At 47.9% G+C, this 16,841-nt stretch overlaps 2 protein-coding genes across 5 annotated transcripts in view; one reads left to right on the top strand and one right to left on the bottom strand.

The window, feature by feature from the left end:
* Positions 1–4,613, top strand: part of traf2b (Tnf receptor-associated factor 2b) — a 64,414-nt gene extending 59,801 nt beyond the window's left edge. For all 4 annotated transcript variants that reach the window (XM_072566246.1, XM_072566243.1, XM_072566244.1 and 1 more), the window contains one exon: positions 343–4,613. In XM_072566246.1, the coding sequence (XP_072422347.1) occupies positions 343–561 (219 nt within the window). In that variant the 3' untranslated portion in view covers positions 562–4,613. The remainder of the gene's footprint in view (positions 1–342) is intronic.
* Positions 4,614–5,214: 601 nt separating this feature from the next.
* Positions 5,215–16,841, bottom strand: part of fbxw5 (F-box and WD repeat domain containing 5) — a 118,904-nt gene continuing 107,277 nt past the window's right edge. Inside the window, exons 6-9 of the mRNA XM_072566242.1 lie at positions 14,297–14,762; positions 11,795–11,942; positions 11,451–11,663; positions 5,215–7,293 (exon numbers count right to left, since the gene is read on the bottom strand). Coding sequence (XP_072422343.1) covers positions 7,056–7,293; positions 11,451–11,663; positions 11,795–11,942; positions 14,297–14,762 — 1,065 coding nt within the window. The 3' untranslated portion in view covers positions 5,215–7,055. The remainder of the gene's footprint in view (positions 7,294–11,450; positions 11,664–11,794; positions 11,943–14,296; positions 14,763–16,841) is intronic.

The raw sequence follows: 16,841 nt of genomic DNA, 5'->3' as shown, positions 1-16,841 counted from the left end.
GTCACCCACGGTTTGGGGGGTGGGTGATATGGATGGTGGGGGTAATACCTGTTCCTGAGAGGTAGCGGTGGAAGCTGGGGCTGGGGTTGGTCACTGGGGGAGGAGCAGAGGTGGACAGTGGTGAGTTTCACTTTCTTAAATGCAGAGGAATTCTGCTAATATTTGTCACCCGGCCAACATGAGATAAAGATGGCAATGTGAGTTCAGTAATGAGTTACTGATGGTGGGATCTTGCTGTGCACAGTTCAGCTGTCATTTCTTGTTGATGGCCAACACTGGCCACATGTTGGAATGATGATCTCGGTGGCTGTTTTGAATCTCCGGTGTTCTCTTCCCCTGCAGGTGACTCTGTTGCTGTTGGACCAGACTAACCGTGAGCACATCATCGATGCATTCAGACCGGATATCAGTTCCTCCTCATTCCAGAGACCAGTCACCGAGATGAACATTGCCAGTGGGTGCCCACTTTTCTGTCCACTTAGTAAACTGGACAGCAAGAACAATTACTCACGTGAAGACTGTATTTTTATCAAAGCCATTGTGGACTTAACTGACCTGTAACAGACCTTTGATCAGACACTGGAATGGGCTGCTGTCCACTATACAATGCAGCAACAGTTTCCCATCCCAGTGGCACTGTCCTGCTGGTCACAGTGTAACTGTGCTGAGTCCCATTTCCAGGTGACCTGACATAGCTTAGACTTAACCCACATTCTTTGTTGCTGGGTCATTATTCTGGAGTAGATCAAGCCACTGCCATTAAACTAAGTAATGGCTGGTCTGTACTTCTATCATTAGCAGATGGGAATTATCTACATCATTGTACCCTTTGATAATTGCATAGTAGGCCAGCATAGTGGTTAGCACTGCTTCCTCTCAGTGCCAGGGACCCAGGTTCGATTCCACCCTCAGGCAACTGTGCTCTGGTTTCCTCCTACAGTCTAAAGATGTGTAGGTTAGATGGATTGGCCATGCTAAATTGCCCACAGTGTCCAAGAATGTGTAGTTATGTGGATTAGACATATGAAATGTAGGATTATAAGGATGGGGGGGTGGGTCTTGGTGGGATACTCTTCGGAGGGTCAGTGTGGGCTCGATAGGGTGAAGTGCCTGTATCCACACTGTAGAGATTCTATGATTGTAATCAAATGAGCGTGTAGCCAGTTCTGCAATCTATACTATTACTGGTTTGTATCTCCCCATTGCAAGAGCTGCTTGTTTATTGCAGACTTTTCAAAAACAGGAGGATCTTTCTTTCACAAACACAGTTTGTGGCCATTAAGATGAGAGAGAGCAGTTTGAGACAAGGTGCAGTGGATGTACCTTTGCCTTTCCCCTGGCTGAGGCATGTTGTAGTCAGTGACACAGTATATCCTCACAACAAGCCTGGGATTCTGCTCGGCAGGGTGAGCTGGGAGTGAGTAGTTCCCTGCGGGAGAGGAAGAGCAGCTATCCTTGTCGTCCCTGTTCCCACTCTTCAGCCACATAGTGAGCTGCAGAGTTAACCTGGAAGAGGTCACAGTTCCCTGTGGTCATGGATTCATCTGCTGAGCCAAGTACACAATGTGCCCCTTCCAACTTCTCACTAATGCAACCTTATGCAGTTTGTGCATTGTATCCCGAGCTGAATTTTCACATTGACCGCAGCCAATCACAACGTGGAGAGTGGGGCTCACGCTAAGACCACCTGGACAGTGCCCATTAATAATGAGGTAGCGTCTCTAACCCTGAGCTGTGTAACGAGTTGACCATTTAACTGTGAAGGTGTTTCCTTGCCTTGGCAGTGATGTGCACCGTGGAGGTAACACACTTAAGAAGACAGGATGCAGTTGCCAACAATTCCCAAACCAGAAGCTTGACTCAGCAATGCTCAGAATCCCTCCATCAGGACTTTGATTGCTGGTTGTGTCCATTTACCCTTTTATATTGTAACAGCCTCTAGCTCATAATAATTTATAATGTTTTGCATATAAAATAAGTTTTACACAGTAGCAATGAATTCTAAGAGATGAAGTGGCTACTGAGAATAAATGGAGGTCTAAGAAGCTTAATTCCTTCTGATGTCTCTGGATGGGCCAAGGCTTCAGTATGGAAGAGTTTCAGCAGGGTGCCAGGTCTGCATGCTCCACCAAGTGAGTTCAGCTGAGCAACGAACGGGCAACAAACCAGTCCGATCCTGATCTGAGGAGATTGGCAGCTGGTGTTTGGTGGGGCCTCTGTTGTGAACCTCACAGTAGAAAGGGAGAGACCTCATTGGTTGTAAGAATGGGCAAGTGTCTAATATGACCTGGCTCACTATTGCTTACCTTGTCCTTTTAAGTTGTGTGTGGTACCAATGGCCAGTGCATGATGAATTGCTATTGGTCAAAATGTACAGTGTTAGGTGATCATGTGAGCTTGGTGAGTCAAGATACAGGGAGACTTCGCGTTCAGGAAAAAATGACCATAAATCCATTCATGATAATTGGGAACATTTCCAACTTTTCCATCGGGTGAATCTGTGGTTTTTGGAAAGTTCCCATTAGGCCAGAATATGACCATTGATACTCGGTTGCCTGTCGTAAATCACATGGACGAAGTATGAATCTCTAACCTTGGGATACTCCGCTGTTTGGGAGGTTGCTGCATTAGGATGATTTCCCCAATGAACTCTGTGCATTCAGGGAATTACCCAGTGGCCAGGCCGTAGTCTTACCAGTTGTGAAAGCAGACTGTTAGTGATCAGTCCTGATGTGAGGGATTGCTGACCAAGTGACACTGCTTCTATAGCTTCACCTTTGAATTTGACTGTAGGGATTCACAATCTTTTCTACATGAACTGCTGCCCCTGTCCGTAGTTGTACAATGACTGAGAAGACATTGTGTTTGGGATTTAAATTATTGATGGAAAATGTAATTAAATTGAGCAGTGAGTTTGAGTTCTGCAGATTGCCAGCCAGGTGAGTGACTGTGAAACACACGCTGGTTCTTGCAGGCAGAATGTGGGAATGTATAAAGAAGAGTGTTTTCAGGGAAGCAGTGGGCTGAACAGAGCTGTCAGTTCAGTGCCTGTTACTTTGTGAGATGGAAGCCAGGAGCAGGGGTAGGCTGTGGTATTGTGTATTAAAGAGCTGGGTAAACAACAGCTGGACAATCCATTGTGAGATCGGAAAGCAGGGCTGAGAGTTTAATGTCGCTCCGTGTAGGAGTGGGTTAGGTGTAAAATTGTGCCACCTAGTTTAGAGGCAGAGGTGTAATGCAAAGCACGTGTTTTTGTGGATACCAGATGGGAATGGGTCTGTATCAAATCTGTGAACTGCTATTAAAATAGAATCCCAGTAAAAGCACCACAGCTCCATCTCTTTACAACCCAGCAACGTCCTTGTTGCTGAAATGTGTGGGCCACGCTTCCTCATTGGAGATAGGAGGATCTGTGGGCAGTGGGAACAATGCTCCCTTTCCTCCTGGAGATTGAGGAGTGAATGGTCTATAAGAACATGTGCTTTATTCAGAATGGGTTGTCTCTGTTATTGGGAGTAACAGTTTAAGGCGAGTTGATGGGGGTCAGACATATTTAATAGACTCCAGCTTCTTTAAACTGAAGTCATGATCCAATGGTATTCCTTCAGGCCTGAAGGCTCTTGTCAGTTGACTTCCTGGATTTTGTATGCAGCAGCTTTCCTTAACTTCAAGATATAGTAGTTGAGAAAGTAGCTCATTCCCTCATTAATATTACAGCTAAATAATTTTCAGTTAGGGTTAGCATATTGACAGGACTGTTAGTAAACAATGGCATTAGTCAAAAAGGGTTTGAGTGTCAAACTATATCAAACGCAACAAAATTGTGGGCAGAGATCCTTACTGTTTGGCCAGTGCTAACTGATGGAAATCTCTGTAATGGGTGGATGAAACCAAAAGCACAGTGTCCCAAACATTCCACGCTCCAGTGACAGTGACAGTGAAAGCAGGACTGAGAGTGTCTCCAAGCTGGGCTCCTGGTATAACACAGGAAGCAGCAGGTCATTGAAATAACTGGAGATGTTGTGCTTTTATTAGTTTTTATTTTATTAGCATTAATAATAAACCAATAAAAGCACCACATCTCCATTTATTTGAAACAGTTGGCAATAGGATGATGCTGAATTGCATTACGTGGGCCACACATCCTGCCATTGAAGATAATGGGAGCTTGTGTGTGGATCTGTGGGAGCATTATCCCTTCACTCCTTATAGACCATTTTCTCCTGGGGATTCAGAACATGTCCTTTATTCAGTATAGATTGGGTCTCTGTTATTGAGAGTCATAGGTTAAGGCTCGTTGATGGGGATCAGACCTATTTAATGGACGAGCTTCTTTAAACTCGTGTGTGTACATGAAAGAGAGAGAGACACCTGTATGCTATGGGTGTGAGGGAGAAAGAGACTTGTACACTGTGTGAGAGAGGGGGAGATGTGTGTGTGTAGAATCAGATGCACAGTGTATATAGGATGTGCATCTGTTGCATTCAAGGTATGTGCTCTTGCTGTACATACATGATAATACTTTGTTGGTTGCTGATCTGCACATATCACTGTGAGCACTATAAAGAAAATGGATTTATTTTCATTAAACCAATTTAACTGGTTTAATTGTACCATTAGCCAAATGTCGTCATTGTTGCTGAACATTAGATTTTATTTATTAAGCAGTTCAGGACACTCTCCAGGATTGGGGCATCTGGCGAAAAACAATTTAGAAAAGCCAGTTGGAAAATAGTTTACACAAAAATCAAACAATCCATCACTCAACATAATACGGAGAGATGGAGGTGTTCCTCAAAGAACATGAGTGTAGTGTCTCAGTTTCATAGCCCATTTGACCCCCTGGTCAACGCCAGTGTTGCTGCTCCATACCTACCTCCTTGTGACATATCAGCTGGCTTTCTCTCATGTTGCTTTTAAACCAGGTTACACATTCTGCCTAATAATGGCCTCAGGGTTTGGTTTCCCACTTTTCCGTCATGTCCCCAGCCTTCTCTTGAAACCAAAATAACCTGAGCCTGGTCAGTCTTTCCTGTTCGACGCACAATAAAAAGTGTAACTATATACTTTGCCTAACATGGAGCAAGTCCTTCCCAGTTAAGGATCAGGAGTCATTCCCCAGTGTATGATGCTGGTGGGTGAACCAAGGGTTCAGGTGTCATTTAAAACCAGCTGGAACTGGCAGAGGACGAGAACAGGACAGAAACATGGCACTGTTTTTAACTATGCAAGTATTTATTTTTCACTTCATACAGAACATTGTGCTACATGCAATGCATGGCTGGGACTAAGAACCTGGGTCAATGACTTTTTTGAGTTGGTGGTTGGAGTTTAACATATAGTTGAGAATAACAGTTGCTAAGAATTTTCAGGTGCTCCTTAAGGTAACAGGAAGTTAAACTGGAATTTCTCACTTCATTCATGGCAGCGAGAAGTGTAATTACTCAATTTTTGTCTGATCAGGCATTGTCTGTGCTTGGGAAACATTGGTGCACTCTAAGAGAATGTGCTATTTCAACTTAAATGGCAGATTGATGAAACAGGAGTAATAGTAACTTCTGCTATTTCAGCTGAACATCTTTCATTTGCTTAACAGACCAACGGATGAGGTTCAGTCTATGAACGGAAATTGCCCAGGCTTCCTGTTCTCTTTCATCACTCCAGGAGCACTAGCTAACTTCTTAAAAATAGTTGTTGGGTTTAGTGTGGTGTTAATACAGTGAGATCAGGTGTAAGTGCTGCTGTCATTTACAAATCATTCCCACTTACCTGGAGAAGGTGACTGCTCATAGATCATGCGTTAGCGTAATCGGTTCATCAACTTTTACTGTTTTTAATTTTAATTTTAGTTCTTGTTCAGAATTTACTGTAGTGAGGTCATTGAAGTTTATTCTGAGGATCAGTGTGTCTGGGATTGGCTATTCTGCGTAATTATATTTGACTTGTTGCTAGACCAATCATAGCTGAGTGATAAACAGCTGACATTGAAGCAGGATCCTGTGGGACTAGTCACACAGAGGCCAGACTGGACAAGGATGACATATTTCTGTCCCAGCTGTTATTTTTAATGTTGTTAGAAGTGACTGTGAAGCTGTTAGATTGCTATTAGAGAAAGGAGTAGACTCCTTGGCCTTGGCTCACTACCACGCTATTCTTAGTTTATTTTTCAAGATCCAATATTCATCAATGTTAATGTTGAACAAACTGAACAGCCACATGTCTCAGGGGAGCACCTACTGAAATTAAATTTTCATTAAACAATGTAGATTCTCAAATTGCCGAAAATCTTGACGTGTTGAACGTGAGCTCAATTAGACTGAGGGTAATGATTTTGCTACTTTGCTCTGGTTCGATCATTAACTTGCTCAGTTGGTACCACAATCATTCTGGTGCTATAAGCTTCTTTCGACATGAGGGACAACACATGTAAACTCTCACCATCTACATGAATAAATTCTCCCAAGGTGGAAACTGGGCTTGGCAGACAGGTCTGTCTATCAATCAAATAAACAGACCCGGTTCAGTAACCAGCCCATAGCTTTAAAGTTGTCACAGCAACTTTAAACCACGTGAGAAAATGTCTTCCTGAATCTGTTCAGGGATAGAGAATATAAAGATTTTTATTTGATGTTTTATATTAGAATTACAACAAGGCAAAGTCAATTTTAAAAGCAAGAGTTGTAGCCCTAAGGAAGAAGCCCCAGCCCAAGAAATCAGGGTGGTTGTGTTGTCTGTGATAGTGCATGAGGTGAACGTTTAGCTCAGTGTTGGATGAGGGTTTGGCAGCTGATGGTTACTCACTGAATTGGTGGCACAATTCTGTGAGGCTGAGCCAACTCACCAAACAAGGAACTGGAGGTGAATCAGCTGTAACCTGGGTCATATCACCCAAACGTGTGAGCAAACACCCAACAAATAGAGGGACAAGGAGGATACTCACAGTCAAATAAACACACGATTGAACATTCTCCCCTCCACTTGCCCATTTCCTGAAGGCAGGAATTCCAAAACTGGACAGACTGAGCGGGAACACAGCCAGTTGAGATCTGCCAAAGTCATTTCTTACTCAGCCAGAAGAAAGAGAGTTTCTTGCGATTGGGTTTGCTGCTGACAATGCGGAGGACGCGGGGCGAGCGCCAAACCTTCAAGGTGCAGTCGTCACTGGCTGTGATCAACATCTCCTGGTCCACGGGACTGAAGGCAACAGAGTTCACCACATCATCGTGCTGCAGCTTGGCCAAGCAGATGTTGTAGTGTCGGTCCCAGATGTAGCCATGCCGGTCCTCAGCACCACTGCCAGATAGAGACAGATACAACGTCAAGAAACAACCCCGAGGCTGACCCATCCCCCCCCCGACACTGGGCCTGACCCATCCCCCCGAACACTGAACCTCACCCCTCACTGACCCATCCCCCCGGACACTGAGCCTGACCCCTCATTGACTCATCCCCCGACACCGGGCCGGACCCTCATTGACCCATCAACCAACACCCAGCCCGACCCTTCTCTGACCTCGTACTGACCCATCCCCCCGACACTGCTCCTGACCCCGTACTGACCCATCGCCCGACACCGAGCCCGAGCCTGACCCTGACCCCGTACTGACGCATCCCCTAATCCTGACCCCGACCCCTCACTGACCCATCCCCCGACACCGGGCCCAAACCCTCACTGACCCATCCCCCCAGACCGAGCATGACCCCGTACTGACTCAGTCCCCCAACCCCTCACTGACCCATCAACTGACATCCAGCCCGACCCCTCACTGACCCATCCCACCGACACCCAGCCCGACCCTTCTCTGACCTCGTACTGACCCATCCCCCCGACACTGCTCCTGACCCCTTACTGACCCATCAACCGACACCCAGCCCGACCACGTACTGACCCATCCCCCCGACACCGGGCCCGACCCCTCACTGACCCATCCCCCCGACCCCTCACTGACCCCGTACTGATCCGGACCCCGTACTGAACAGTCCCCCGACACCGGGCACGAGCCCTCGCTGACCCATCAACTGACACCCAGCCCGACCCCGTACTGACCCATCCCCTGACACAATGACCCCTCCCCCAACACTGGGCCCAACCCCTCATTGACCATTCCCCCAACCATGTACTGACCCATCCCCCGAATCCGAGCCCGACCCCTCGCTGACCCATCTCCTGACACTGAGCCCGAGCCCGAGCCCGACCCGTCACCGAGCCCGACCCCTCCCTGACCCACCCCCCAACACCGAGCCCGACCCCGTACTAACCACATCCCCCGAGACCAGGCCCGAACCCTCGCTGATCCATTCCCCGACACCCAGCCTGGCGCCTCACTGACCCATCCCCCGACACCCGGCACGACCCAGTACTGACCTATCCCCAGACACCGAGCCCGACCCCTCACCGACCCATCCCCCCGACACTGGGCCCGACCCCTCACAGAATGGGGTCAGACCCATCATCCCGACATTGAGCCCGACCCCTCACTGACCCCATTCTGACCCATCATCCCGACATTGAGCCCGACCCCTCACTGACCCATCCCCCCCGACACTGGGCCCGACCCCTCGCTGACCCATCCCCCCCGCCAACGGGCCCGACCCCTCGCTGACCCATCCCCCCCCGACACCGGGCCCGACCCCTCGCTGACCCATCCCCCCCGACACCGGGCCTGACCCCTCGCTGACCCATTCCCCCCCGACACCGGGCCCGACCCCTCACTGACCCATCCCCCGGACATAGAGCCTGACCCCTCACTGACACATCCCCGACACTAAGCCCGACCCCTCGCTGACCCATCGCCCTGACCCCTCACTGACCCCGTACTGACCCATCAACTGACACCCAGCCTGACCCCTCACTGACCCATCCCCCCCAACACCGGGCTCGACTCCTCACTGACCCATCCAACCGACCCATCCCCCGGACATAGAACCTGACCCCTCACTGACACATCCCCGACACCGAGCCCGACCCCTCGCTGACCCATCCCCTTGACACCGAGCCCGACCCCGTACTGACCCATCCTAAAACCGAGACTGACCCGTCACTGACCCATCCCCCGACACCAAGCCCGACCCCACACTGAGCCATCGCCCGACCCCGTACTGACCCCTCCCCCCTGACACCGAGCCTGACCCCATACTGACCCATCTTAACACCGGGCGCGACCCCTCACTGACCCATCCCAACACCGCGCCTGACCCCTCACTGACCCATCCCAACACCGCGCCTGACCCCTCACTGACCCATCCCAACACCGAGCCTGACCCGTCACTGTCCATCCCCCTCCACACAGCCAGATCCACCACAGTACATACTGCTGCTGAGGTGTTTGTGATGGAGGGAGTGGATGTGGTCTCTCGGTAAAATGCACTGCACAAATTCACCAAAGATTACACAGCACCTCCCAAACCCACAGCTGTTTACACTGAGAAGGACAAGGGCTGGAGTGACATGGGAACATGATCACCTGTAAGCTCATCTTCTAGTCTCTCACCATCCTGACTTGGAAATTTATCGCTGCTCCTTCACGGTTGTTGGGTCAAACTCCTGGAATACCCTCCTAAGGGCATTGTGGGCCAACTTCAGGAAGGCACCTCACCATTACCAATGATGGTGAGATTCCCTCTTATTAGAGGGATTTGCGTGGTGCCAATATTACTTCCACTTTTCAGCCCAAGTCTGGATATTGTCCGGATCTTGCTGTATTTGGACACGGACTGCTTCAGGAATGGTGCTGAAAACTAATGAGACCAGTAGTGGGTATACCCACTTACTGGTCTCATTAATAAAGGGAAAGCAGCTGAAGATAGTTGGGCCTAGGACACGATCTGCAGGAGTTCCTCAAGGTAATGGCTCCCAGCCACAATGGACTGGGCATACCTGAAGATTGTTGAATATCAGTCAATCAGAGCCGAGTTTCCTTTTGATTTCTATTGACTACAAGGTGGCAATCAAACAGCATTTGAGCAAGCAGGGAATAATGGAGCCCTATCAAAACTGTAACATCATTCAGCATAGAAACAGGCCCTTCAGCCTATTATGTCTATATCAACTAATACCAAACTACACTAATTCCATTTATCTGCATTTGGTCCATAGCACTTAAAATGCCCGTCTATAGTATACTCCGTGTTGCGAGTACCTACCTCCACCAGCCTGTCAGACAGCGCATCTCATATTTCTATCCCCCTCTGGGTGATCATTGTTTTCTCAGCTCTCCTCTCAACCACTTGCTCCTCACCTTAAAGCTGTGCTCTCTCTGATCGGAGATCCATCTGTCACGCGGCAGCAATTATCACAACTCTCTCTGTCTCTGCTTCTCAGCAGTTTGTCTAGTCAATCAGATCCCCTCTGCTCCAGGGAAAACAAACCCAAGCCATCCCGCCCAGCCGGAGACATTCCATTCCAGGCAACATCATGGTGAATCTCGATTGCACTAGAGTGTGTGCAGACATGTCCTTCCAATAGTGTGGGGACCAGAACTGCACACAGTATTCCATAATGTTGTTATCAAGTTGGAACAAGACTTCCTTGTTCCTGTATTCTATACCCCAGATAAAGAAGGCAAGTACCCCATACGCTGCCTTCACCACCCTATCTATTGATCTCTAAAAAACACAAAGTTCCTTTGTTCCTCTCCCTGCAATTTATTGTGTATATCCTTCCTTTTTGGGAGATGTAATAATGTATCACCTAATACTTATCAGAACTACATACTACCTGCCACTGCTCTGCCCAATTTACCAACTTGTCAATGTCAGGGTGTCCTCTTCACTATCAACACCACCAACAATTTTCATGTTATCTGTAAACTTAATTAATTATAACTTCTACATTCACATCCAAGTATTATAACAAACAGCAAAGGTCCCAGCAGTGAGCCCTTTGGTACATCTCTGCTGTCAACCTAGTAATGGGGAAAATTACCAAGTACAGTGATGTGGCTGTCCTAGAACAGTTTGACTAGGGGCCTAAGTTAACCAGAATGATGGCATGGCCCACAGGCCGTGCTTTCCCCAGTGTGATCAGGTGAGTTTTCACATCAACACGGTGACCTGGATTGGCTTCAGAGTGAGAATTGTAAATGGGTGGATCCCAGGATGTTGCTAGGCTGAAATGCAGCGTACACCTTGGTGATCCCACCTTCAAGAAACATGCAGAGGAGACGAGATTAGCTCTGCCTGAGAACAGGTATAACTCCCTCAGCCAAACCCAGGTAGTTGTACCAAGCTACACAGGTGTTGTTACTGAGTCAGGGCCTGGCGACCATCCCTGAGTTAATAGAGAGAGATATGGCTTCTTCCTTGTGACTCTCACTACCCTGACTGTACCAGCCCTTTCCCCCACTCCTCCTGAACGATGAGCATCCATTGTGGTAGAGGAGGTCAGGCTGCAGCATCTGTGGAATCTAAAGAGAGAACCAACAGGGGCAAATCAAAACCCAATCCGTTACCTGGCGACGTAATCTCTGCTGACATCCAGGAAGATGAAGAAGCACTCGTCATTGGGGGTGTAGGCGGTGTGTGCCCTCAGAGTCTGAGTGACTTCCCGCATCGTCTTCAAGTCAAACACATGGATATCAATCTCCTCGGCAATGGGTGGAGGGTTCATCGGATCACTGATGATACAGCCTTTGGGCCAGGCTCGACTGTTCACGTATAAATACCTGTGAGGAAGAAGAATGCAGTATCAGAACCACAAAGCGGTGAGTTGTCGAGGAGCTGATGTGCAAGCTGGTGTCTCTAATATGATTCACAGTCTTTGCATGCTTTGGCAGAATGGAGGGGGAGGACTGACCTGTGATCTGGAGACAGACCCATGCCTATGATGTGACCGTGGACATCAATCGTGTAGTCCAATGCATCAAAGAACTCGTTGGAGCTTCGTTCTTCTCCTAACACAGGTCCTGATGTCGTCATATGTTGAGGCAAAATTTGTTTAATACCTGCAATGACAAGAGTCATAGAGTCCTTCAGCATGGAGACAGGCCCTTTGGCCTGAACTGCTCCATGTCGACCAAAATCTCCATCCATCTACGCTAACCCCATTTCCCTGCACTTGGCCCATCTCCTTCTAAACCTTCCTATCCATGTATTTGTCCAAATGTCTTTTAAATGTTGTTAATGTACCCGCCTCATTCACTTCCACTGGCAGCTCATTCCATATGTGTACCACCCTCTGTGTAAAATAGTTGCCCCTCAGCTTCCCTTTTATACTTTCCCCTCTCACCTTATTAAACTGACTAGTTTTGTCCTGCTCCATAATTATTTTGGGACCAGTGACCATTGAACTTAATAGAACGAAGTGCTCTCCCGCTGTCACCTGTCCTGCCCAATTTCCCAAGTGCGGGTCGAGTTTTGTCTCTTTCTGAGTAGAACCCTCTATGTACTGCTTGAGGAAACTTCCCTGAATGCACTTAAGGGCTTAGATTGGGTAGAATTTCTTATCGCTATGGCAGTCGCAGACAGAGTTTTGACAAATCCAGTGAGATTATCAGTTCTGGGGAAAATAGTTCTGGGGATTTGGGTTTGAACCTCACCATAGTAAGTGGTGAAATTCGAATTCAATAACTAAAACTTGGAATTAAGAGCTGGTCTCACTGCACCTATTAATGGACGCCATTATAACTACTGACAAACACCAATCTGGTTCACTGATATCTTTCTGGAGAAGAATGGCAGCATTTCTTCCCTTACAGACCTACATGTGACTCCAGACCCACAGCAATGTAGCTGACTCCTGACAGCCCACTGAACTGGCTGAGCAAACCACATAGTTCTAGACCAATGAAGGATGGACGATAAATGCTGACCCAGACAGCAACACTCATAAACCGTTAACAAATACAAATCAATTCAAAACGAGGGACAAGTATGTCCAGTACATTTGTTTCCACGTGCTCCTTGGATGTTTTGACTGGGCAGAGACAAGATTATTTGGTATCTCACTTGATATCTGATAATACCAACCCTGTTCCTCTCCTTTGCCCAACATCCAAACTATAGACTTCAAAAAAATAAGGATCAAAAAGCTCCCTTTCAGATGCGCTGGTTTTCTCCCACAGTACAAAGATGGGACTAGATTGGGTTGGGATATCTGGTCAGCATGGACGAGTTGGTCTGAAGGGTCTGTTTCCGTGCTGTACATCTCTATGACTCTATGCGCAGATTAGGTGGATTGGCCGTGGGAAAGCAAGATTGTGGGGTAGGATAGGTCTGGGTGGGATGCTGTTCAAAGGGTCAGTGTGGACTCAATGGACTGAAAGGCCTCTTTCCCTACTGTAACACTGAATAAATCATAGCTGTTCTGTTCTGGGCACTGCACATTCGGAAAGATGTGAGGACATTGGATCAGGTGCAGAAGAGAATGACAAGAATGGTTCCAGGGCCGAAGGATTTCGGCGAGGAGGTTAGAGTGGAGGAGCTGGGACCACTTTCCACACTGATTTGAGCACCTCGAACTGACCTTCTCCAAGGAAAGTGAGAAACCCATTGGTGGAAGGATCGAAAAGCAAGGCTGCAGATTCAGGTGATTGGCAAAAGGAGCAATGCTGACATCAAGACCAATGTCTTCCTGCAAGAAGTGGTTAGGATCAGAGATGCAGAGTCAATGAAGCTCTCACAGAATCCCCCCAGCATGGAGGAGGCCATTCAGCCCATTGAGTTACCACTGACCCTCCAAACAGCATTCCACCCAGACTCACCCCCCCTACCCAATCCCATAACCCCACATTTCCCATGGCTAATCCACATGGCCTGCACATCCATGGATACTGTGGGCAATTTAACATGGCCAATCCACCTAACCTGTCCCATCTTTAGACTGAGGGGAAACCGGAGTACATAGAGGAAGCTCATGTAGATACAGGAAGAACATGCAAACTCCACACCGTTGCCCAAGAGTAGAATTGAACCCAGGTCCCCGTCACTGTTAAGCAGCAGTGCTAACCACTGAGACACCAAGCCACTCCTTTCAATTCAAAGCAGTGAATTTCTGAAGAGGAAACATTGGTGAGGTTACAGGGAATTGCAGAGCACTGGCACAAATACAATGGGCTAAACTGTCCTCTTATGTGCTGTAATCACCCTATGGTATTATTTATCGCTCTCTGTTACCTACTTTACAATGGTCCTTAAAATCTACCTCACTGCTTGAACATCTCCACATCTGTTTTAGTCAAATGTTACTTCACCATTGTTCCTTCCTTGGGACAGTGCTGTATAAATGCAAGCTGTTCACCATCACACCACCAAAACCCATACTGGTGACCAAGAGCTCGCCGCGGGAGTCAGTAGCTACCTATTTGGTGGGGAGTGTATGTAAGGCTTCCTGTGGTGAAGATCAAGTACTTTTTGTCTGGATTTGTCTGCTGTTCCGACAGGAGACTCATGTCTGCTGGCTTCGTTTTGGCCTGGAGAAAAAGTTCTGCCACCCTTGCTTCAATTTGTTTTTCATCCATCAGGGGCTGCTCCCCGTCGGAGAATACATTCCCGTCTCTCTGTTCACCATCCTGGCTGCTGACCATGACCTCTCCTGGGCCCTCACTCCTGTGCTTGGCTCTGGTGCACACCTCGTCCTCGCTGTCACTGCCCAGGTCAAACACTTGGGGGCTGGAGTCACTCGGCTGCTCCTCGGAGCCCAGCAGTAGGTCCGGGGTGTCGTGGCGACTGCAGTCTGCCACCATGACGGTGCGAATTGTGCTGGCGTTCAGATTCTGGAGCTGAAACAGCCTCTTCACCACGTTTATATTCTCCGATTCGATATCCTAGAGTGAGGTAGAACATAGCATTAAGACTCAAGATAAACAGGCAACATGCCAGCCCTCAGCACTCAGAACTCAATGTTACACACAGAACACTGCGGGTGCTGGAATTGGGCAACAGAAACAGGAAATGCTGGGAGTTCAGCCTTTTGGGAGAACTAGCTCTGATGGGGAGAAACAGACAGTGTGTGTTTGAGCTGCTCCACCTTGCATCAGAACACTTCATAACTGTGTTTCTTTAAAGTATTGGACAGGAATGAGCCAGATCTCTATCAATAGATGCAGTGGACCACACAAAGGGTGTTTTTAGGGGAGCACTGAAGTGCAAAGGCATGAAATTAAAATGAAGAATTGCAAATTCTGGAGATCTGAAACAAAACAAAAACAGAAATAGCTGTTGGAACTCAGCAAATCTTGCAGCATCTGGGAAGAGGGAAACAGCGTTTCAAGTGCTCTTCAGAACTCAACTTCAAGGGTCACTGGGCTCAGAAACCTAACTTTGTTTTCTCTCCATTCACCTGCTGAGTTTCTCCAGCAATTTTTGTTTTGCTGCAGAGGCTCAGGAGGGTCCTGGGTGACCAGAGAATACAGAGCCAGTGTTGGAGAATACGGAGCCAGTGTTGGAGAATACGGAGCCAGTGATTGAGAATACAGTGCCAGTGATGGGGAATACGGTGCCAGTGACTGAGAATACGGTGCCAGTGACGGAGAATACGGTGCCAGTGACGGAGAATACGGTGCCAGTGACGGAGAATACGGTGCCAGTGATGGGGATTATGGAGCCAGTGATGGAAAATACGGAGCCAGTGATGGAGAACACGGTGCCAGTGTTGGAGAACACGGTGCCAGTGATGGGGAACACGGTGCCAGTGATGGGGAATACGGAGCCAGTGATGGAGAACACGGTGCCAGTGTTGGAGAACACGGTGCCAGTGATGGGGAACACGGTGCCAGTGATGGGGAATACCGAGCCAGTGATGGAGAGTACGGAGCCAGTGATGGAGAGTACGGAGCCAGTGATGGAGAATACGGAGCCAGTGATGGAGAGTACGGTGCCAGTGTTGGAGAGTACGGTGCCAGTGTTGGAGAGTACGGTGCCAGTGTTGGAGAATACGGAGCCAGTGATGGAGAATACGGAGCCAGTGATGCAGACTGTTCACAACTAGGAAACCTCAACCTGAAAAGTTTACTCTCTGTGGTAGAATTGTCAAGCATGGTAAAAGGCCTTTCAGCCTATCAAACCAATGCTGTTCAAAAACAACCCCCTGACAATTCTTATCCTGTTTTCCAATTCTTGGCCCATAGCCCTGTGCGCCTTGGCATTTAAATACTGACCAACAGTTATGAGGGTTTCTGCCTCTACCATATTCACAGGCAGGGAGTTCCACATTCCCTGTTCTTTCTGGGTGAAAAAAGTTTCCCTCAAATGTTTTTTAAACTGAGTGCCCCCTGCCCTGGATATATCCTCCCTGGTCAATGAGCCTTCTATCAAGGGGAAAGGTTACTTCCTGTCTACCCTATCTATAATATTTCAATCATGTTTTCCTTGGAGCAGAGCAGACCGAAGGGGGACTACCTCAGCCAGTCCAAACTCTCTTCACAACTGAAACTCTCCAGCTGAGACAACATCCTGGTCAATCTCTTCTTGACCTTTCCAGTGCTATCATATCCCTCCTGGAACGTGCATTTCAGAACCACAGACAGTACTCTAACCCCAGTGATTTCTCTTTATAGTTGCTTCCCCGGTCCTTGCCAGGCCTCAGATGTTCACTGCACACACAGCATTGCCACCACTCAGGAGGGAACCCCTTCGAATTGCAGATCAATCCTGAAATAGGACATTGAAACATTTTCCATCTGAAATCAAAACAGTCTCAACCTTTTCATTATTGTGATGCTGCTAACCACAGTATGATTATCTCAGGTCAACATCTTAGTCTCAGGATGCTGGCAGTGTTAGAAATGGGGAAAAGTGATGTTTTTGCAGATATAGAAAAAACATACAGAAAAGGGGCACAGCAAGAGAACTATTAACTCTGCAGATATTTAGGGAAGAGTATCTCTACTTTTCAGTGTATAATT

This window comes from Chiloscyllium punctatum, chromosome 49 (assembly GCF_047496795.1).
Source record: "Chiloscyllium punctatum isolate Juve2018m chromosome 49, sChiPun1.3, whole genome shotgun sequence".
In the NCBI taxonomy this organism is placed as follows: Eukaryota; Metazoa; Chordata; class Chondrichthyes; order Orectolobiformes; family Hemiscylliidae; genus Chiloscyllium; species Chiloscyllium punctatum.
Note: the sequence above shows the minus strand (reverse complement) of the source record. Positions and strands in the feature narration are given on the sequence as shown.